Source organism: Miniopterus natalensis, chromosome 1 (genome assembly GCF_054644295.1).
Source record: "Miniopterus natalensis isolate mMinNat1 chromosome 1, mMinNat1.hap1, whole genome shotgun sequence".
NCBI classification, from domain to species: domain Eukaryota; kingdom Metazoa; phylum Chordata; class Mammalia; order Chiroptera; family Miniopteridae; genus Miniopterus; species Miniopterus natalensis.
Window position 1 is genome coordinate 49,924,989 of NC_142081.1, and position 19,599 is coordinate 49,944,587.

Genomic DNA, 19,599 nt, shown 5'->3' on the forward strand with positions numbered 1-19,599 from the left:
CTTCTGTCTCCCTCCCTCTTGAATCTGCTGATTTGAATTAAAGTGAGCTATTATATGAGCTGTCATTTTACTTAGCGGAATTCATGTGGTCTGTCCTATGTGTTTTCATATATAAGACTGTACCTTCTAATTCCCCAAGATTACAACCAATCTAAAGTGTTTGCTAAAATGTGTGTGTGTGTGTGTGTGTGTAGCTTTACGCCCACCCCCGCGAATTTTTAATGGTCGCAGGTGTATTTGTGCTATCTAGTTCATATTCATTCAGTTCTAGTAATTTATATTTTTACAAAAGTTATTTCACTTCACCTTTCCAAATTGTGGGCATAATAGCCATTTATTATAGTCCCACTGAAAATATTAATTTTAGTTACACTCATTTTCTCTTTATATTATTTTTGGTGTCTTTAATTCCTTCTTTATAAAACTTACCATAGATTTACTTATACTATTTCTCTTTTCAATGAATTCAGTTTTGTTTAGTAGATTTTTAAAAAAATTATCATTATATTAATATATAGTCTTGTCTGTTTTGTTTTCTCCATTCTTTGGATTCTCTCCACTCTTTCATAAAATATTTTATTTGGTTGTTTAGCTCATTAGTTTTCCATCTTAATATGTGCATTTAAGACTATAATTTTCTTTCTAATACAATATCTATATCGGGAAAATTTTATTATACAAGGTGTTCATTGTCTTTAGGTTCTTAATAATATCTAATCTTCATTATGTTTTCTTGGTGGCCTAAGGGATATTAATGTTTCCAAGAGGAAGCATTTTTTTAATTCTCACCTGAGGTTATGTTCATTGATTTGAGAGAGAGAGAAACATTGATCATTGGCTGCCTCTGGCCCTCACCCTGACCAGGTATCAAGCCCGAAACCTAGGTATGTGCCCTGACTGGGAATCGAACCCACAATCTCTTGGTGTACGGGACGACACTCCAACCAACAGAGCCACCCGGCCAGGGCTAAAGAGGAAGCATTTTAAACGTGTTTGTATGTGTTGGAAGGTGGGTTTAGATTCACTTTGGTTAGATAATGTTGCCTATATGATATTAATCCTTTGGGATTTGTTGAGACTTTTTGTGGTCAATTTTATAAATGTCATATGCATGACTTAATAGACTGTATTTCTATTTAATATCTGTGTTCAGGAAAGTATATATATATCTATATCTCCATGATAATATTATAAATGTAAATTATGTGTTCAAGTGTTTTTATCCTTATATCTTTTTTATCTGCTTGATCTATTTATTACTTGATTGAGATATGTAAAATCTCCCTCTTTAATGGTAAGCTTATCAACATTTCTTTGTAATTATGCAAGGTTATATTTTATGTATTTTGAGGCTCTGCTATTGGGTACCTAGAGATTGGGGACTATTATCCCTTTCTGGTGAATGATTTATTTAATCATTATATAATTATTATATAGTGACCCTTTTCCACCAATAATGTTTTTATCTTAAAGCCTATTTATTTTTCCAATATTATATCAGTTTGCCTTCATTACTATTTGCCTGGAATATCCTGTCCATTCCTATATTTTCAACCTGTCTGTGTTAATACTGTCAGAATTTTTGTAAATAGGTCATACTAAGTTATATTCTAATTAAGAATCCTTATCTGGTAAGATTAATTCATCTATTTATTGTAAACTCTGATAGTTCTGATGTGACTTTACTATTTGGTTTTGTGTTTTCTATTTTCCATGCTTTTTTGCCTTAAAATTTTTCTTCTTCTATTGGATTGATAACTTTTCTTTATTTCTGTATTCTACCATCCTACTGTTTGGAATTCACACACTTTTTTGTTTTTTTTCTTTTAGCATCTTGTCGTATAACCTTACGTTAAGGAAATTTAAAGTTCGCCATTCTCTCTGCTCTCTTCCCAAGCATACAAGAACATTAGAATGATTTAACATAGGTTCCACATTGTCTTCTTTCATGGTCCGATCTAGAATTTTAGTTTATGGCTTAACCCCCAATTATCCTCATCATTATTAATATTATTATTTCACAGATAATGCTGATGTAGACTTACTTGTGTGTTTACTGATTTTCTTGCTCACCACTGCATTTTTTATTCCATGTTCTTTCTTTTTGATGTAATATATTTTTCATAAAGTGCATCCTTTTATAATTTTTTCAGCAAGGTTTCTAAATGTTGTATTCTCTGAGGCCTTATTTGTTGGAAAATGTCTTTATATTGCCATTGCTTTGAGTGATAGCAAAGTATAAAAACCTAGGTTGACATTCATCTCCCTCCAGCATTTTGCAGGTAATATTCCAGTAGCTTCTAGTGGTTCTTTTGCTGTGGAGAAATCTGCTTTAAGCATACCTGCTGTTTTGCTGTGTTTTATTTTTTGTTCTGTTTTTTTTTTAGCTCATTTCATTTCATTTCTTTCATGCTTTGCCTTTGGTATACTAGAGTTTCATCCATCATTTCCATTTTAAGCCTCCCGAATGCTTACTGGATTCTTGAATCAAAATTTTCATGTCTTTGAAATACCCCGGGAAATGGTAGACCAATTAATTTTTTAATAATATATTTTTAAAATAATTTCAAACTTACAGATGAGTAGTAAATATAGCACGCAAAACTATTTTCATGAAAACTATTTGACAAGAAGTTGCCAATCTGTTCCCCCATCTTTTCAGAATGCTTTAGTGTATGTAGAACAAGAGTATTATCCCTTGAAAGTGTAATAAATCCTTCAGAATTAGGAAGTTAATATTCATATGTTACTTCCTTAGTAATATATCCAAGTTTTCCCAGTTATCCCAGTAAGTCTCTTATAGCAAAATAATCCATTCTAGAACCATGTGTTGGTCTTCGTGGTGATGCCTCCCCAGTCTCCGTTAGCTGGAACAGTTCCTTAGACTTTCTTCGACTTTCATGACCTTGACACATTTGAAGATTACAGACCAGTTATTTTGTAGAGAGTCCTTCCATTTGTGCTTTTTGTCATGATGAGATTCAGGTCCTGCAAGCATCTTTGGTAGGAATTTTATCAGTTGGCACATGAATTTGTTTTTGTCCCATCACTGAAGTTGTTTACTTTTCATCACTTGATTAAGGTGGTGTCTGCCGGGCTTTTCCTATATGTGGCATTATTTCTCCGTGTTTGAAGTGGACAGGGTTCTAGTTGGGATTATAATGTTATTGAAGCCAGAATTCAGAACTCTTTGGTTAGCTTAGTACTGTGATTAATATGTGTGGTCCTGACACATTGAATTGCAAAGCTGAGAGTATTTCCTATAGAAATCTTGTTTAATGGTGCTTAGGTACTGCAGTAGGAATAGTGCAGCTCTGCGATAGGTTATATACACTTGGGTACTGGCTTAAGAAGTGAACCATGGGGAATTAGGCACTAAATTCCAAAGAACTGAACTACAGTTAAAATTTTGAAGGCAATCGGTTTGTGGGTTAAGCACTGCTTATATTGAATTTATGTTCATGGTGTCAATGCATACTCAAGGTTATGTGCCTGTATGTTTATCTGTGTATAACTGAGCATTCTAAATAACATATACCACAATTTAAAAATTTTTATATTGGTACTTAACCCTTGTTATGCTTTAGTACCAGAAGTCCTGCAGGACAGAAGGTCTTCATTTTCTTAACTTTCTCAAGACAAATGGGGAAAGTAAGTTTGGTACCTTCCTCCTCTCTTATCTTTGACATTTTTGAGATAAAATGTATATTACTAGTTCACAGGAGAAAACTTACTAATTTATTCTGAGGATTTAAAGCATTAGTCATTGCCAAATTATTTATATTTCTGAAAAGAATGCCTGTTTGAGGGGAAACTTGTAACTCGATGTTTCATGAAATGTAATGTGCATATCACTAACTGATTTTTCAGATCATTTTGGGTTGTACACAGGTTAAACTGAGGTGACATTTCTGGAGAGAGAGAGTCTGCAAAGTTATCTTTAAATTATGTTGTGTAGACAGCTCAATTCTTGAGAGGCCTAGCTGGGCTTTGAAGAGGTCAGAATTACCCAGAGTCAGAGCTGGGTGTGGAGTGGATGGACTGTTTCTGTTCTTCTCTTTGTCAGTATCGGTAATCAAAAATTGGAGTAAAAGTCATTCATCTTGGGCAGATTAACATTTCAGTGTCTCATGACTACCTTCCCCTCTAATTGATGGCTCTGGTAGAACATGTTCAGATTTGTGTCATTATGAATGAGTTTTCACCTCAACTAAGTAACAAATGTCTGAACTTCACTATTAAAAAGTAAATCTTTTCCATAAAATCAATATTTCCCATTTCTGTCATATTCATGTTTCATCTATACTACTTTAATAATAATTTTTATTTGACTCATTTGTATTTGGTATCTTAGCGATATGATCAACTTCCCCAAATCTAAGAATAATTACTGGGCACACGTCTTCCCTTCTCTGTGTTTCCAGGATTCTCTCAACATGAGGTCCTCCCTGCAGGCAGTCGCACTTTGGGAAAAGAAGGCCCCTTCCCACAGCATCACCGCCATCATGATCACTGATGACCAGCAGACGATTGTTACTGGAAGTCAGGAGGGTCAGCTCTGCCTCTGGAGTCTCTCACCTGAACTAAAGGTTAGTGAAAACCATTATATCAGAATAGAACATTCACAAAATAAGACAGCTTGCTTCAATCCGCAATGCCAGTGGAAGGTTTGCGTGAACGTTAGGGAGATGCTTACTGGCATCATAAATTGGTTTTACTTCTGGACTTGGAGAGAATGAAGTGTTACATGGTGGATCAAGATCATACTGGAAAATTATATCACGGATATTGCTAATCTTAAGTCCCGGTGTTATCACCCTCTAAGCTATGCTGAGTTTTACTATTTTATATCCTGAATTATGTGTTTAAGTAACTGAACTACAGACATGTGCATATAATTCTAAAAATTATGGCTCATTAATCTAAACAAAGGGCACCCTTGAAAACCACTGTTAACTAAATGAGTAATATCTTAATTATCTGGGCAGTTTCTGTCAGTTGGCCTTTTTGCTATTCTTTTAGTCTCCACTTGCCTGTGATTTTTTACAGATCGTATCACAAAGCCCTAAATCCAATTTACTATTGTCGTCCTCCGATTTCAGAACCTGACCCCTACTAAGATTTGGCCCATTGATTAGCAATTAATAGTCCCTGTCCCAAGTCATAAACATTTAACATATTGGAATAGATATTTGCTTGGCGCTAGCAGCCTGTGGATCCAATTTGAACATTTAAACTAATGATGTACTTAAAGTATACTGCCCTCATTAAGAAGCCTTTTAAAGATCAAAGACTATGTTTAGCCTTTAAAGTTTGTCACTTTAAAACCTAAATTAACAATTAATTGTAATTCTATTTTATAGTGTGATTAGTTAACATCTCCCATCACTGAGCAGTTTCATTACAGGACTGCATAGCCGGGCAGCTCAGCTCAGTATTTATGAACATTCCTGAAAGAAGGAGCTGGTATTATTTCAACAGTTGAGCTTTGAAAATGATGGCCCTCCCATCTATTATCTCTTATAATTTAAACTCAGACCCCTAAAGGGCTAAACATGTCTTGCTATTCTTTTTAATGTTGAAGTGTAGTGTTTTGTGGCTTGAATAGTTGTCTTATAATATGTAGGTTGCTATAGCTTAAGAAATTTTGAATCCTCACTCCTGTATCTTTTTAGGTATGTTCCTGGTATTTATTCAACATGCATTTATTGAGTGGATATTATAAGTTAGGCAGTATGTTGAGCTCAAACATGAATGAGAGGACCAGGCGATGGCTGCCCAGAGGTTGTAGTAGAGGAAGGACGCAGGCTAACTCTGTGTAGTTGTTATAATACAAGGTGTTCTAAGTAGGGAGTGGTCTACACTGTATTTTCAGTGGGAGATGTTATGTCATGCTTTTCTTAGGAGCAAGTCTTTTGCTTGGAGTTAGAACAGTGGTTCTTGCCCGCCTCCTGCAACCTCCAAGAGATACTTGATAATGTCCGCATACACTTTTTGGTTGTTACAACTGGTGGAAGGGGGGAATTGCTACTGGCATTGAGTGGATAGAGGCCAGGGATGCTGTAAACATCCTATAGGGCACATGACAGCCCCTCACAGTAAAGAATTATACCATCCAAGATTTCCAATAGTGTCAATATTGAGAAATCCATGGTTATAGATCTGATGTAGGAATGGGAATCTGATCGGCTGGGGTGGAGGAAACAAGGAGAACCATTAAGGGATCAGATCAGCTTTGTGTTTTAGAAATTTATTGTGGGACGAGGTAAAAAAGTCAATAGCTTGAATAAGGTGCTGACTGGTACGAATGTGAGATTTTCCACATGAGAGTTCTTCCTAACATTTTCTATGGCTAACCATAGGGCCCGAAGGATGAACATCTCTTATTTTTCTCATGAATCTCACCCTTACATTCTAATGAATCAACTGTTAGCAGGAACACTCTAGGCTTTTCAGAAATCAAGGGCATTTTTGAGTTCTCAACAAATCCTCTTGCTATCTGTAAGGTAGTCACGTGAGTGGTCCATCATTGATATTTTAATACTCAGTAGTTTACTTCAATTTTTCTTTGGGAAAAAAAATTAAGGCATAATTTGAGCAGGGGAAAAATAAGGGAGTCCTTGAGGACATGGGAGATTGTAAGAAAGGACATAAATATGTGGGTGACCAAGTGGCTGTAGGACAGCTTGAAGCCAAAGAGCATATCAGGAGTAGGACAGCAGCTGTGGGAGAAGGAAGTTGCAGGGGGTGGAGCGTAAAAATGATCTGGGAGACATTTATTTTCTCTTTGTACTAAATTTGGAAATTGCCTTCCCCTCTCCAAAAGGATTTAGGTAAGAAAATACATTGGGTTCTAGGGTCTTAAACACTCATTTGCCCCTATATAAAGTGGAAAAACAAATCCAAGTGCACTTACTTGTGCAGTCATTAGACAAGTTACACAGATGTGTGTTTTCTGTTGTTTTTGTTCTAGGCATAGATCCCTCCTTCAAGTTTCTCAGAGTCTAATGTAGGAGAAAGATGTTAGTGGGAAATTATAAAGCAGTAGGATACTTTCTGTTTCTGTGAATATGAGTGTATATATCATATAAGTGAAATCATACAGTATTTATCCTTTTGTGACTGGCTTATTTCACTTAGCATAGTATCCTCAAGTTTCATCCATGTTGAAGCATATGTCAGAATGCCCTTCCCGTTTGAGGCTGAAAAATACTCCATTGTCTGTATAGATCACATTTTGTTTACCCATTCATCCATCAATAGACACTTGGGTTGCTTCCACCTTTTGACTAACGTGAATAATGCTGCTGTGAGTCTGGGTGTACAAATATCTGTTCGAGATGCTGCCTTCGCTTCTTTGGGGTGTATATCCAGGAGTAGGATTTCTGGATTAGATGGTAGTTCTATTTTAAATGTGTTGAGGAATTGCCAAACTGGTTTTCATAGCAGTTTACATTTTATACTCCCCACCGGCAGTGTGCAAGGGTTACAGTTCCTCAACACTTGTTATATTCTGTTTTGTTTGTTTTATAATAGCCGTCCTGATCAGTGGGGAGTGTTATCTCATTGTGGTTTTGAAAAGAAAAGCTTTCTAAGGGTGATGGTTGAACTGAGTACTACAGATGCATAGGATTTGAACAGGAAAAGAAGGCAGGAGCAAAATGCAGGCAGAGTAAGTATGTGTAAAAACCATGAATATTTTGCTTTCAGGGAACTGGTAAAAGTAGTTGAGTAGGCCTGGAACACAGAGGGTAAGTTAAAGGTGACAGGCACATCTGTAAGGGATGGAGCAGACTCAATTTGGAATTGGACATGCTGAGGGGTTTAGATTTTTTTTTTTTTTTAACTAGCAAGAGCTAACACTACATGTTAATTAAAAGTGGTGCTATGCAGGGATTTGAGGATGTTTTATGCAAGAGACATAATTCTATGTTATTACCGTTGTGATTTAGAATATCACTGGGTATTAATGTGAAGGGCATATTGAAGGGAGGGGGCGGTGAGTAAGGGACAGGGATTACGGGGAGCAGGCTTCTGCAATACTTCAGTCAAGTGGGTTTTTGAGCATGAACCACATCAGTGATTATGGGAAAGAAGAGGAGATGAAACCTGGAAAACTGTTAAGAAGAGGCAAGAGACAGAACTGAGCAAAAGTTGGATGTGGGATAGAGGAGCAGGAATAGTCAAGGATACCTTTCAGATTTGGGGTTTGGGTATGGGTGGGATTGTGGGATAAAGGTATTGTGTACCTGTATACGAAATAGAGGGGCTTAGAGAGTAGGAATAGGGCGGGAAAGAAGGTGATTTAAGTTCTGGACATCTTGTAGTATCCAAATATTCATCAAAAGATTGGGTACATATCTCAGTCTTTCCCTGTCTATGGGTGGTAGGATGTCAGGGTACGGGGGAGCTGGAGACTAAGTCTCCCTGTCCTGAGCTTCTCATATGCCTAGATTATGCTTGTTGCTTCCAGGTCAGGGTCTGGCTTCCAAAGACCTCTAGTTTCCCTGGAACTTTTGTCTCCTATTGAGGAGCTTCTCCAAGTCCCATGTTAGGAACTTTCTTCTTATTTTGATTTTTTAAATATGTTTTTATTGATTTTAGAGAAAGAGAAAGAAAGAGGGAGAGAGAGAGAGAGAGAGAAACACTGATGAAGAAACATCGATCAGCTATGTCCTGCATGCCTCCTCCTGGGGATTGATCCTGAAACCCGGGCATGTGCCCTGACTGGGAATTGAACAGGTGACCTCTCACTACATAGGATGACACTCAACCAACTGAGCCACACCGGCCAGGGCCCTAGGAACTTTCCAACTTGGGTTTGCTGGTATTGACTGCTGGTATTCATCATACCTTTAAGCATAAAAAGAGACAGGTTGAACATCCTCTCATTATATTCCCTTAGTAGTGGGATGTTCTATTTTCTTTCTGTTTAATGCTCATAAGGAAACAAAACAATGACAAATGAAAAATACGTTGTGTAGAAAGAGACGGTAGAAATACTTGGGTCAAGATCTAGCTCATCTCTACCAACTCTGTATTATTGGACAAATGACTTCTATTCTTTGAACCTCAATTTCCTCACCTTTGAAATGATTAAACGCTGTTCATAGTTGCACCAGTGCCTGTAATGTGGTAGATGCTGGTCAACTTGTGTGTTATTTTTCCTTTCTCATTTGTGCCATTGGAAGTAGCTGGGGTAGGGGTGGGGGGACAGTGCTTCATAGAGGGAGAGCCAATGAATAGAGATCCTCTGGCTTTCATCAGGACAGTGACTAGGTGTGATTGTAGAGTTGTTTTACTATTATTCACAGCAGTTCTAACATATGATAAAATTAGGAAACTAGTGAATTTTCATAGCTTACTCACCTACATGTGGGGATTTAGTAACAGAATGAGGACTTTATATGAAAAGCCATTGCTTATTTTGGCCATAGTGGATTTTCTCTGGAGGAGGGACTGTCCCTGATGTGCCCCAATTCATTGTTTAATTTGGTCTTCAATATGTTGGAAATGGGGTTAAATTCCTAGGGGTGTGAATTTCCAAGTGTGGTGATGGGCAAACATGTTGTTCTGAGATGGAACCTTCAGAATTTCCCAGGAATGAGGTAAAGAGTCAGACGTTGGGTTGTAAGTGATTCTAGTCAACCACAAAACCCTAATTGTAGCACTTGAAATTTAGTCTGATAACAGACTTTTTAAAGAAATATTTCTGGTTATGATAGACATAAGATGAGGGCAGAGAACAATTATGCTATGAAATAATTTGTTCTCATTGATATGGTTGGGTTATCATCTACATACATCCATGTTTGCATAGTTCAGAAAAAACACACATCATGAATATTAATTCATTTGGAAATTGAATTTTATTACTCATGAGACAAGTTTTATTAACCACACATTTTCTAGTTATTCAAATTAAAATTTTAGCCCTCTTTCTCCATTTTAGAGGATCTTGCATGTTTTCCATTTTATAGTTTGATTTTTATAATCAAGTTTTACGAAATAATGAGGAATAGACTTCTTTCTAATAATGGAAGGATTAGTCCTTAGGGCCATATTTTTAAATTCACAATTGGAGAAAAACACTGCCTATTTAAATAATAGCTTAGTTGCAATTTTATTTTTAATATAGAAAAATTAAGTATTTCAAAGACAGAAAGTCAAATAAGGTATTATAATGGTTACAAAAAAGGTAATCTTTTGTTTGTATTTTGTAAACTCATTTCTGAGTTCTGAAGTTAGCATATTAATATTCCAATATCATTTGAGGCACTTTTTGCGCATAATAAGCGTCAGCACTGACTTATTTGTTTTCCAAACCTAGACGTTGTAAAACCGGTCTGGCAACCTTTTAGGTTTCGTGATGGATACAAAACCAAAAACAAACCAAAAAAAAAAAAAATTGAACAAACAGCTCTTTTATTTAGAAGTATATTGTTCTATGGATTTTGATATACCGCATTTCCGTTTTCCTGAATTATGTGCAGCAAAAACATAATACAACAGGATTTCCTTAGCAGAATTATGGATATAAATGTAATGTCGTGTTTACATTTTTAATTAAAAAGCTTACAGCTCTTTAAAAGCTTACCCTCATCGTTTTCAGATTTCAGCCAAAGAACTTCTGTTTGGTCATTCAGCTTCAGTAACTTGTCTGGCAAGAGCGAGAGACTTCTCTAAACAGCCCTATGTCGTTAGTGCTGATGAAAATGGGTAGGTATGATGCATTTCCATTTCCTCTCTATTTTTAAAAACTGATGGGGTAGAGAATTCTAGGGCTGAAGGATTCCTTAGTGATTAACATGTTCCTTTTAGACATAGAAACATTTAGATTTTTGAAAGGTTAAGTAATTTGTGTGATGGTCCCAAGGAATGTAATCAGTATATTTGAACATCCCAGTGTGTGTATCTGGCTTTCTGGCAGCCTCACTGTGTAAAGGATAGTGGCAAATGCCACCTATTGTAGAACTGAAAATGGAAAAGTCTCAGACTGTATCTTTTTTCTTTGTAGCAACTCACTTTGAGCTCTTAAGCAGACCCATGCAAGCCTCCGTAGTTTTGTGAAACAATTCAATAGTTACAATCCTCATGCTGTACACTTGTCTGAAATCATTATAAAACGAACAAAGGAGAGGATTCAATTGTAAGTGGAATGGTGGGAGAGAGAAGGGAAAGGAATATGGACAGTGATGTGGGTTCTGTTTCATGGAAGTGAGATTTTTTTCAACGAAATACGACTTGGCTGTAGGAAAAAGCCCCACTGATGGAAGAGCTACGAGGAACTAGACTCCACTGATGAGCTGTTTGCCAAAGTATACTCAAGAATGCAAAAGTGAATTAGCAGGAATTTGTGAATGAGGGATTGGGTTACTGGCTGAGACAAGAACCCCTCCTTTTTTGTTTTTTAATCCAAGGAGAAATTACACGGCTATAAATTCTGAGAATCAAAAGCATGAAGAATCAAGTGTTCAACTTGGAGAAACTAAATAGTTTATAACAAAACGTCTAGTGGAACTGATATCAAAGAAGCACTTATTCCCATAGCTTATATCAAAGAAGTACCTATTCCCATAATTGTTAAACTTACCTCAAATTTTGAATAAGGCTAAAGTGAAATGTCTTAGTACATTGTTTTTTAACAAATGCCTATAGCTTTCGTACAATAGGGCTGCCACAAAGCCTGCTACAACTGCTGAAATATTTATTTCCGCTCTAGAGAATTGGAGGTGGGGCTGATATTTTTTCCGAGACTACTTGGAGAATTGAGAAAAATAAAAGCTAAGTGAGAAATAGATCTGGAATATAACTGAGTTTCAGATTGAGGTTTTTGCGCATATTGGTCTAGCTGCAAAAAAGAATCTAGGGTTAATGGACATATTTTTGATGATTGATGAATTCAGCTGTATGAATCCTATAACTATGATTGTTGTTGTTTTTAAATATGTCTTTATTGATTTCAGAGAGAGGGAGGGAGAGGGGGAGAGAGAGAGAAACATCAATGATGAGAGTCATTGATCGGCTGCCTCCTGCACGCCTCCCCCTGGAGATCAAGCCTGCAACCCGGGCCTGTGCCCTGACTAGGTATCGAACCGCGATATCCTGGATCATAAGCCATGCTCAACCGCTGAGCCACGCCGGCCAGGCAACTATGATTGTTTAACAGCCAAGGAGTCTGGTTTGGTCTTCCTTTTCCAATATGACTTGACTTTTCTGGAACTCTGTTCCTTTATTCTTCTTGTCCTGAATCAATAATGTATTTCTTAGGGCTACTGCATACTTAACATATTCTAATATAATCTAATTTAATCCTTGGAAATAATTAAAATTACTAGGCTTGGCCTGTTATTTCCTAAACAACAGTGATTTTTTTTTTTTTAAGTTTTCAGAAGTCCGAGGAAGTGGCTGGGGGTTTAGCCTTTCTGCCTCCAAGATGGTCAGAGGGGACATAAAATTGCCTCATGACTTACTTTTTCACTTTTTTCCAAAGTATTACATGTATAGGCATAAATCCTAAGATTAGGGAATCCCAGTGAATTCTAGGATACATGAAAGGAAATAAACAATTGGAGATCTGATGATGAAACAACAGAATGCCGAAAAAAAAGAAAAAGAGAGAGAGAAGATCCTGAAATTAGTCCGTGAGAAAAACATTATTTACAAAGGAAAGTTAATTAAACTGAGAGCTGACTTCACAATAGTAAAATGAAACTAGACAGCAGTGAAATATCTTCAAGAAGTTGAGCGAAAATATCTATCAACTTAGAAGTATATCTCTAGCAAAAATATCTTCAAAACAAGAGGGCAAAGTAGTAACATTTAAGTCAAATACTAAATAAAACTTTCAAATCACTGCTAGCAGACCCTCTATATGTAACAACATTCTAAATTATGTTCTTCAGTAAGAGCAACGATTTCAGAAGGAAAATCTTAGTTGGGAGAAGGAATATTGAACAAAACACAGTGAATATTTTTAAAATGCAAATAAACACAGACTATAAGACACAATAATATTTATATACACTCCTCACCGCACCCCATCCCCACACAATCCTAACCGACAATTGCACATAACAGTGTAAGGATCAGATTCCACGTGTTCTGGTGTTTTAGAGGTGGGTAAAGATGTTGATTAATTTTAGACTTTAAGCTAGAGGTACATGGTGACATTTCCAGGGTAGCTGCTAAAAGAACAGACAAATAAAAATAAAAGAAATAGAATATATAACTTCCAACTTTAAAAAAAGAAAAAACAATGTTGTTTAATACAAAGAAGACACAAATAAATGGGACAAGTAGAAAGCACAAAATAAGATAGTTGAAATAACTCAGAATGACAGAACAGCAATCTAAATTATGTAAAGGGCCTAAGCCTTTCAGTTAAGTTACAAAGATTGGCAGAAAAAAAAAAAAAAATACAAAAACAGCATAAGAACATGGAAAAGTTAAAAGGAAGTGGATGGAAAAAGATTTATCAGATGCATACTAACCAAAATAAGGTTGATATAGCTATATTAATATTTTATATGAACAAATATACATAGTTAATAAAACTTTAAGGCAAAAAGTCTTGACATTGATTAAGAGGGTTTTAGGCTATTAGTAAAACTTTTAAGCAACAGCAAGAGATGAGACTAAAGAGATAAGCAGACACCCAGTCTAGAAGCTTGTTGGACAGTGTTCCTCAAGCAGGAGTTTGCATCAGATTACCTGCAGAGCTGGTTTAAATAAAATTTCTGGGCCCCACTCCTGCAGGAAAGGGTTCAGTAGGTCTGGGCTGAGGTTCAAAAGCTTGCATTTTCTAACACCGTCCTGGACAATGGTGGAATGTTCCAGGACAGTGCTCATGCTGCTGGTTCAGAGAACATATTTGGAGTAGAGAGTTTAGAAACATTAATCACTGGGCTGGGTCCCAGATATCAGTATTTTTGAAAAATTCCCCAGTAATTCTAATTTATAGCAAGAGTTTAGAACCACTAGTTTGGAGATAAACTTACCTAAAAACAGGTTAACTGACCAGGAGCTTTTCAAAATTCTGCCGCCAGGATCCCAACACAGAGCCATGAAATTGAAATCTCTGAGGGTTTTTTTTAAAATATTCCCAGGAGATTGTTGATAGACAGTTAGAATTGAGAGCCATGCTGATAAAGTCAAATTCCTTATAGAGATAAAAATTTTATATTGATGATTGCTTAAGATTTTTTTTTTTTTTTTACTTTTGATGTGTTTCTTTATCTTTGAAATACATTATTTCAGTTTCTGCCATTCTCTCAGTCTCATTTTTCAGATACACAAACACACACCCGTTATTGAGTTGCATGCCTCAAGTTATTTTTGGAATAAGGTTGGATATTAACACAGAGAGGAAAAAAACATGAATATTTTCTTTCTAGAACATGGTTTCTCAACCTTAGTACTAAGGACATTTGGACTGCTGGAGAATTCTTTGTTATGGGGACCATCTTATGCGTGATAGGATAGTTAGCAGCATCCTGTTCTTTCTCCACTAGATGCCAGTAGTGTGTTCCTAAACTGTGACAACCCAAAATATCTCTAAACATTGTCAAATATCCTTTGTGGGGCAAAAATCACCCCAGGTTGAGAATCACCATTTTGAAGATTGAGTCCCAGTGTTTGGTTAGAAAGCAAAAAAGAGCCTGCAAATCACAAAAAAGCAATGAACAATGTCAGTCCACATCTTGATGCTTGATAGCAGTGTCTCCCTTAAAACCACTAAACTTTCATTTAGTCCATGAAAGATTTTGCGTATGTTTTAAAACTGTCAAAATGGAAGAATATTACCGAACACTTCTGAAACAGCCATTCAGATTTTGTGAATAGAAATCATAGAGATTCAAACTGCCTTACACCAGATGCATTTTACCGCTATATTTCACAATTGTGTCTATCTCTTTGTAACATATGTGTAACCAAGTAAGAGTTTTCTAAACAATGAGAATTTTAAAATATTAAGTGGCAAGGATGATTTCAGGATTTCAGAAGCAAAGAAATAAACCCCATTCATGATAGGCCACGTGTGGCCTCTTGGGGGCACTGTTTATTTTTACAAAAGCGCTACCTCGGCTCCACAAGATGCCGCACTTGATGCGTTATGCTTTTCAGAATATGTAGTTTAAGTTCAGTGAAATCAACCATTTTCGGAGGATGCAGTTTCCATGGAAAGACTGTTGTATTGTCACTTCAAAAGGCTGCAACGGCTGTATCCCCACAATCTGTTATAGGTCAGGCTGGCACTAAGGTAAGGTGTGTAGGCTGGCGGCAGGGTGTAATTACCCAAACAAAAAGACACAGATACAGCATGTCATCCCTGCTAATGACCACGACATTTTCTTGCCCAGTAATCTGTAACAAAGAGCCACATAAACGATCAGGCCCCATTTAAGTGCAGCGCTAAAGAAAAACTTGGTGGCACAAAAATTATTCCGACCAATTGAGTGGAAATGACAGAGAATAATATGAAGTTGTCTCTGCTAGGGAGATGTGTGTTTGGAATGTCACCAACGGGCTGTGCGTGGAGAAGGCCACACTTCCTTACAGGCACACTGCAATCTGCGTAAGTAACGACAGTCGCTTCCTTCGGAACATAGCTGGGCTCTGCTACTCCTTTAGGGCATCAGTAGGCAAACATTTGAAGAAATGTTTTTTGGGGATATTCTTTCCTTGAATGTTTTATTTTGTCATTGGAATATAATATGGCCAGGTATCATCTTTTATTTTGGCATTTTTCTTCCCCCAAAATTATCATTCAGCCAATTTTTTTGACTCTTTTATTTCTGTATCTTTCAGCAGAGATACATTTGAAAGACAATTTCCTTATTTTTTCTTTAGGCATGCTCACAACACACACACACACACACATATACACAAACACAGAAAGTTTCCCTTTTGATGATGTGCTTGCTGTTTTATAAAGCAAAAAAAAAGAGTTTTTTCCCCCTTGTTTCCAATTTTAATCTTTTTTGGGGTGGATAGATTCTTATTTTCTGAATTTTTTATCCATGAAGAGAGCAAGAGGCATAGTCATAACCCTGTAATCATTTAAAGCAGGTTTTGGCTTTTAGTAGATTACTCCCAGCGTATATTTAAGGCACCTGCATGATCCTAGTGGCGCTGACAGTTTTTGTATTCACTCATTGCTTTCAGCATTGATGACCTGCATTGCAACACGCACAAACTCTCTTCTGGGACCTGAACCCCATGCAGTGAGAGAGCTTCATGGGTAGACTATATTACTCGATCTTTAATACAAGCCATTCTCAAAACTTACTCAGCACCAGAGATCCTCAAATGCCCTTCACTCTTATTTCTTCTTAACGTGTAGCAAGCTGGGTTTTGTTGTTGTTGTTTTAATTCTGCACAGCACTCCAGAAATAATATACTTGTGAGCTTCCCATGATTTGGAATAAGATTCCTCCTTCACAGAAGATACCCCCTTTCTCTGCAGAAATTATGAAATACAAGTGAGATTCAAGTGCAAAATCAACCCTTTAGAAGTATGGAATAACTTCACTAAAAGAAGTTTTAGTTGCTCTTCAGTCTAATACCTTGATTGAATAGATGATACAATATAAATCCAGAGAAGTTCCCACCACAGCCAAAATTCTGTTAATTTAAAAAGAATTAAATTTTTGCTTGAATTCCATTTGCATAGTATTACCACTGCTCCTTCCGGATGACAGGAGAAGGCTGGCTTCTATGCTGTGGAGAATACCGAGACATTCTTATACTTGACGCCAAAACCTTGGGTCTTGTTCACACTTTCACGTCATCCGAGTCCCCTGACTGGATCAACTGCATGTGCATCGTTCACTCCATGAGAATTCAAGGTAACACTTCGGTAACACCGAACACTAAGAGATTGCATATAAAAATACCGCTCTTGAACCATTTGTTAAGTTATTGGGCAAGAGTTTAGAATGCTTCTTTATGCTTGCCGGCTGGCGGGGACAGCTCCCTAAGCCAGATCAAGAAAAACTGGGAGCACCCAGGCCAGTGGTTCAAGTTGTTGGAAGGTCAGCAAGAGGTTAAGATGATGTGGAGAGAGGAGAACCTGCATTTCTACAGCCCAGTTTTGCTTGGTGCATTTTTAAAGGTGACAAGAATGGGTTTCTTGTGGATTAGCAGGACTCTTGGAGCTTTTGTCCTGCTGTATCTCCCAGCTGTACTAGTGAAGGGATGTTGTTTCTGTAAAGAGTGACTACAGAGGAAGAGGAGGCTGGCTCCATAGTGATGTCTGGAATGGAAGGTATAATATTGCCAACATCGTGGTGTTTATGTGGTTCTGCTTTTAGTGCCGCTCTCCTTTTACATGGGGTCACTTTGAAATTTTAAAACAAATTTAAAACCTGATCTAAAATGTTTACTTAGAAAAACCACAAAGCTGAATATTTTCCATCTGCATAGCCCTGCATAATCCTTAAATGACTACGAAATGACCTTTACATCAGGCAGTCATTGCAGCGGTCAGCTCTTATGCAACCCCTTGTTGTTTTTGCAGAAGATGCTCTCGTGGTGGTATCAGTCGCTGGTGAGCTCAAAGTGTGGGATCTCTCTGCATCTATCAACAGCATTCAGGTTGGCTTGCGAAGCTCCTTTTCCTTCATATTTATGGAAATTTTTAAAATCATGGGAATAGTAGATGCTTATTTTTAGAAGTTTAGATAATATAGAAGAGTATACTTTTATCCTGTGTACTTTTTTCACCCTTTCTGCTTCCAGTGCCAGGGGTAAGCATTGGTAACAGTTGAATTGTGTCCTTCCATTCTTTTCAACATGCCCATACAAGTGTTTTTATCTACACACACACACACACACACACACACACACACACACACACAGATTGCATTTTAATTGAGAATATAGTGTTCTGTACATTCTATGCTGGCCACTCTTCTGTCTTTTCAAAGCACTTTGCGTACTTTTCCATTATAGCAATTAAGATACTGCAGGGTTTTTAAAACATTATTTCCCCTTTTTTGGGGGGGTGGGGGTGGGCTTGTCTTTCTGCCACATCTGAATGTCCGTAACTTTTTCTTAACATTCTCAGCATGTCCCCCACAGAATGTTTGTTGAATGAGTTTACATAATGAATCCTTGACTCCAAGTAGGTTTCCTGCTCATTTGTCCTTTCAGTATAACTTCTTGGTTCAGAAAATGAAAGAGGAAACAGGAGTACTTTTCATTTTATAATAATGGTGTGATCTACTTCGGGTGTTCAGAGAAGCAAATCTTCTGTTACAGTCACATATAAATTACCTCGAACTAGTACTAAAATGTTTTCATTCCTTTTGAAGGAAAAGCAAGATGTCTATGAAAAGGAATCCAAATTTCTTGACTCCCTGAACTGCCGGACAATACGATTTTGCACATATACAGAGAGACTTCTATTGGTGGTATTTTCTAAATGTTGGAAGGTATTATAAAATAAAATTACAAATACCAATGATATACAAATGTAATTTAAAACATTTTTTCTTGTTCATTGCAACAGTTATAAGAAAATGATTTAAAATGTGATGCAAACTTTTTATATTATTACCAGAACATGGATGACCTGTCTTTTACGACCGACCTTATTAGTTCAGCTGTTTTGCTTCTCAGGAGATTATTTTTGTAATAGTAAATGCTTGTGTTATTAATAAAGATCCATATTAATAATGAGCATTTAACTCTAGATTATTTAACTCTAGATTAATTCTTGCCCCTTAGAATTAAAAAGAAAACTAATACTTTTCACCTACATAAATTGGTCTTACTTATAGAGGTTTTTTTTCCTTCTTTTTACACTTTGTCACTACATTTGTTTCTTAGGGAATGTACTTTTCTTTCTTATAAATATATTCACTGATGTCTCCAAGAAGATAAAAAAAAAAAAAGGAAAGAAAAAGTTAAGTGACTATCACTTGATAGCATCCTTTTGCCTTCAATGTTTCATATACTGGGCTCAGTTAAAAACACTCTATTGTCTTATTTATATGTTGATATATTTTGAAACAAAAATGCTAAATATATGGTCTAATAGGATTTCTACTATTTGAACTTTCTGTGTAATAAATTTCCAAATTTTAAAGTTGGACTATCCATATGGAAAGAATAAAATTATATAGAAATTTTGGGATCTCTGGTTTCTGTGCTTAATGGACACATTAGCTGAATAAAGTTTTTCTACTGAAACCTACCTTAGGATAAATCAATAAAAATGCATACTAGTAGGATACCTTGATACATGAGTACAGTGTGGGCTATCATTAATACTTAATATGTTGTTGCATTAACACTGTCATCTCAATAGTCTTGATGAGCACAATTCATCTTTCATCTCATTGGCAGATTAGATTGGAAGCTTTTGTTAATGTGCATCATTCATTTTGTGCTATAGGTTTATGATTATTGTGATTTTTCCCTTCTGCGGACTGAAGTCAGTAGAAGCGGGCAGTTCTTTGCTGGTGGAGAGGTGCTTGCTGCTCACAGAATCATCATCTGGACAGAAGATGGTCACAGTTACATCTATCAGCTGCTGAACAGGTGGGCTCAGATGGGAGCGGCATACAAAACATTCAAGTTGGAAATGAACTT

The 19,599-nt window shown here is 36.6% G+C and overlaps 1 protein-coding gene across 3 annotated transcripts in view; it reads left to right on the forward strand.

The window, feature by feature from the left end:
- The first annotated feature begins 4,436 nt into the window (after positions 1 to 4,436).
- WDR72 (WD repeat domain 72) overlaps positions 4,437 to 19,599 on the forward strand; it is a 174,866-nt gene continuing 159,703 nt past the window's right edge. For all 3 annotated transcript variants that reach the window (XM_087814578.1, XM_016224977.2, XM_087814576.1), the window contains exons 1-7: positions 4,437 to 4,589; positions 10,613 to 10,719; positions 15,499 to 15,577; positions 16,676 to 16,850; positions 17,522 to 17,598; positions 18,318 to 18,437; positions 19,403 to 19,548. In XM_087814578.1, the coding sequence (XP_087670704.1) occupies positions 4,437 to 4,589; positions 10,613 to 10,719; positions 15,499 to 15,577; positions 16,676 to 16,850; positions 17,522 to 17,598; positions 18,318 to 18,437; positions 19,403 to 19,548 (857 nt within the window). The remainder of the gene's footprint in view (positions 4,590 to 10,612; positions 10,720 to 15,498; positions 15,578 to 16,675; positions 16,851 to 17,521; positions 17,599 to 18,317; positions 18,438 to 19,402; positions 19,549 to 19,599) is intronic.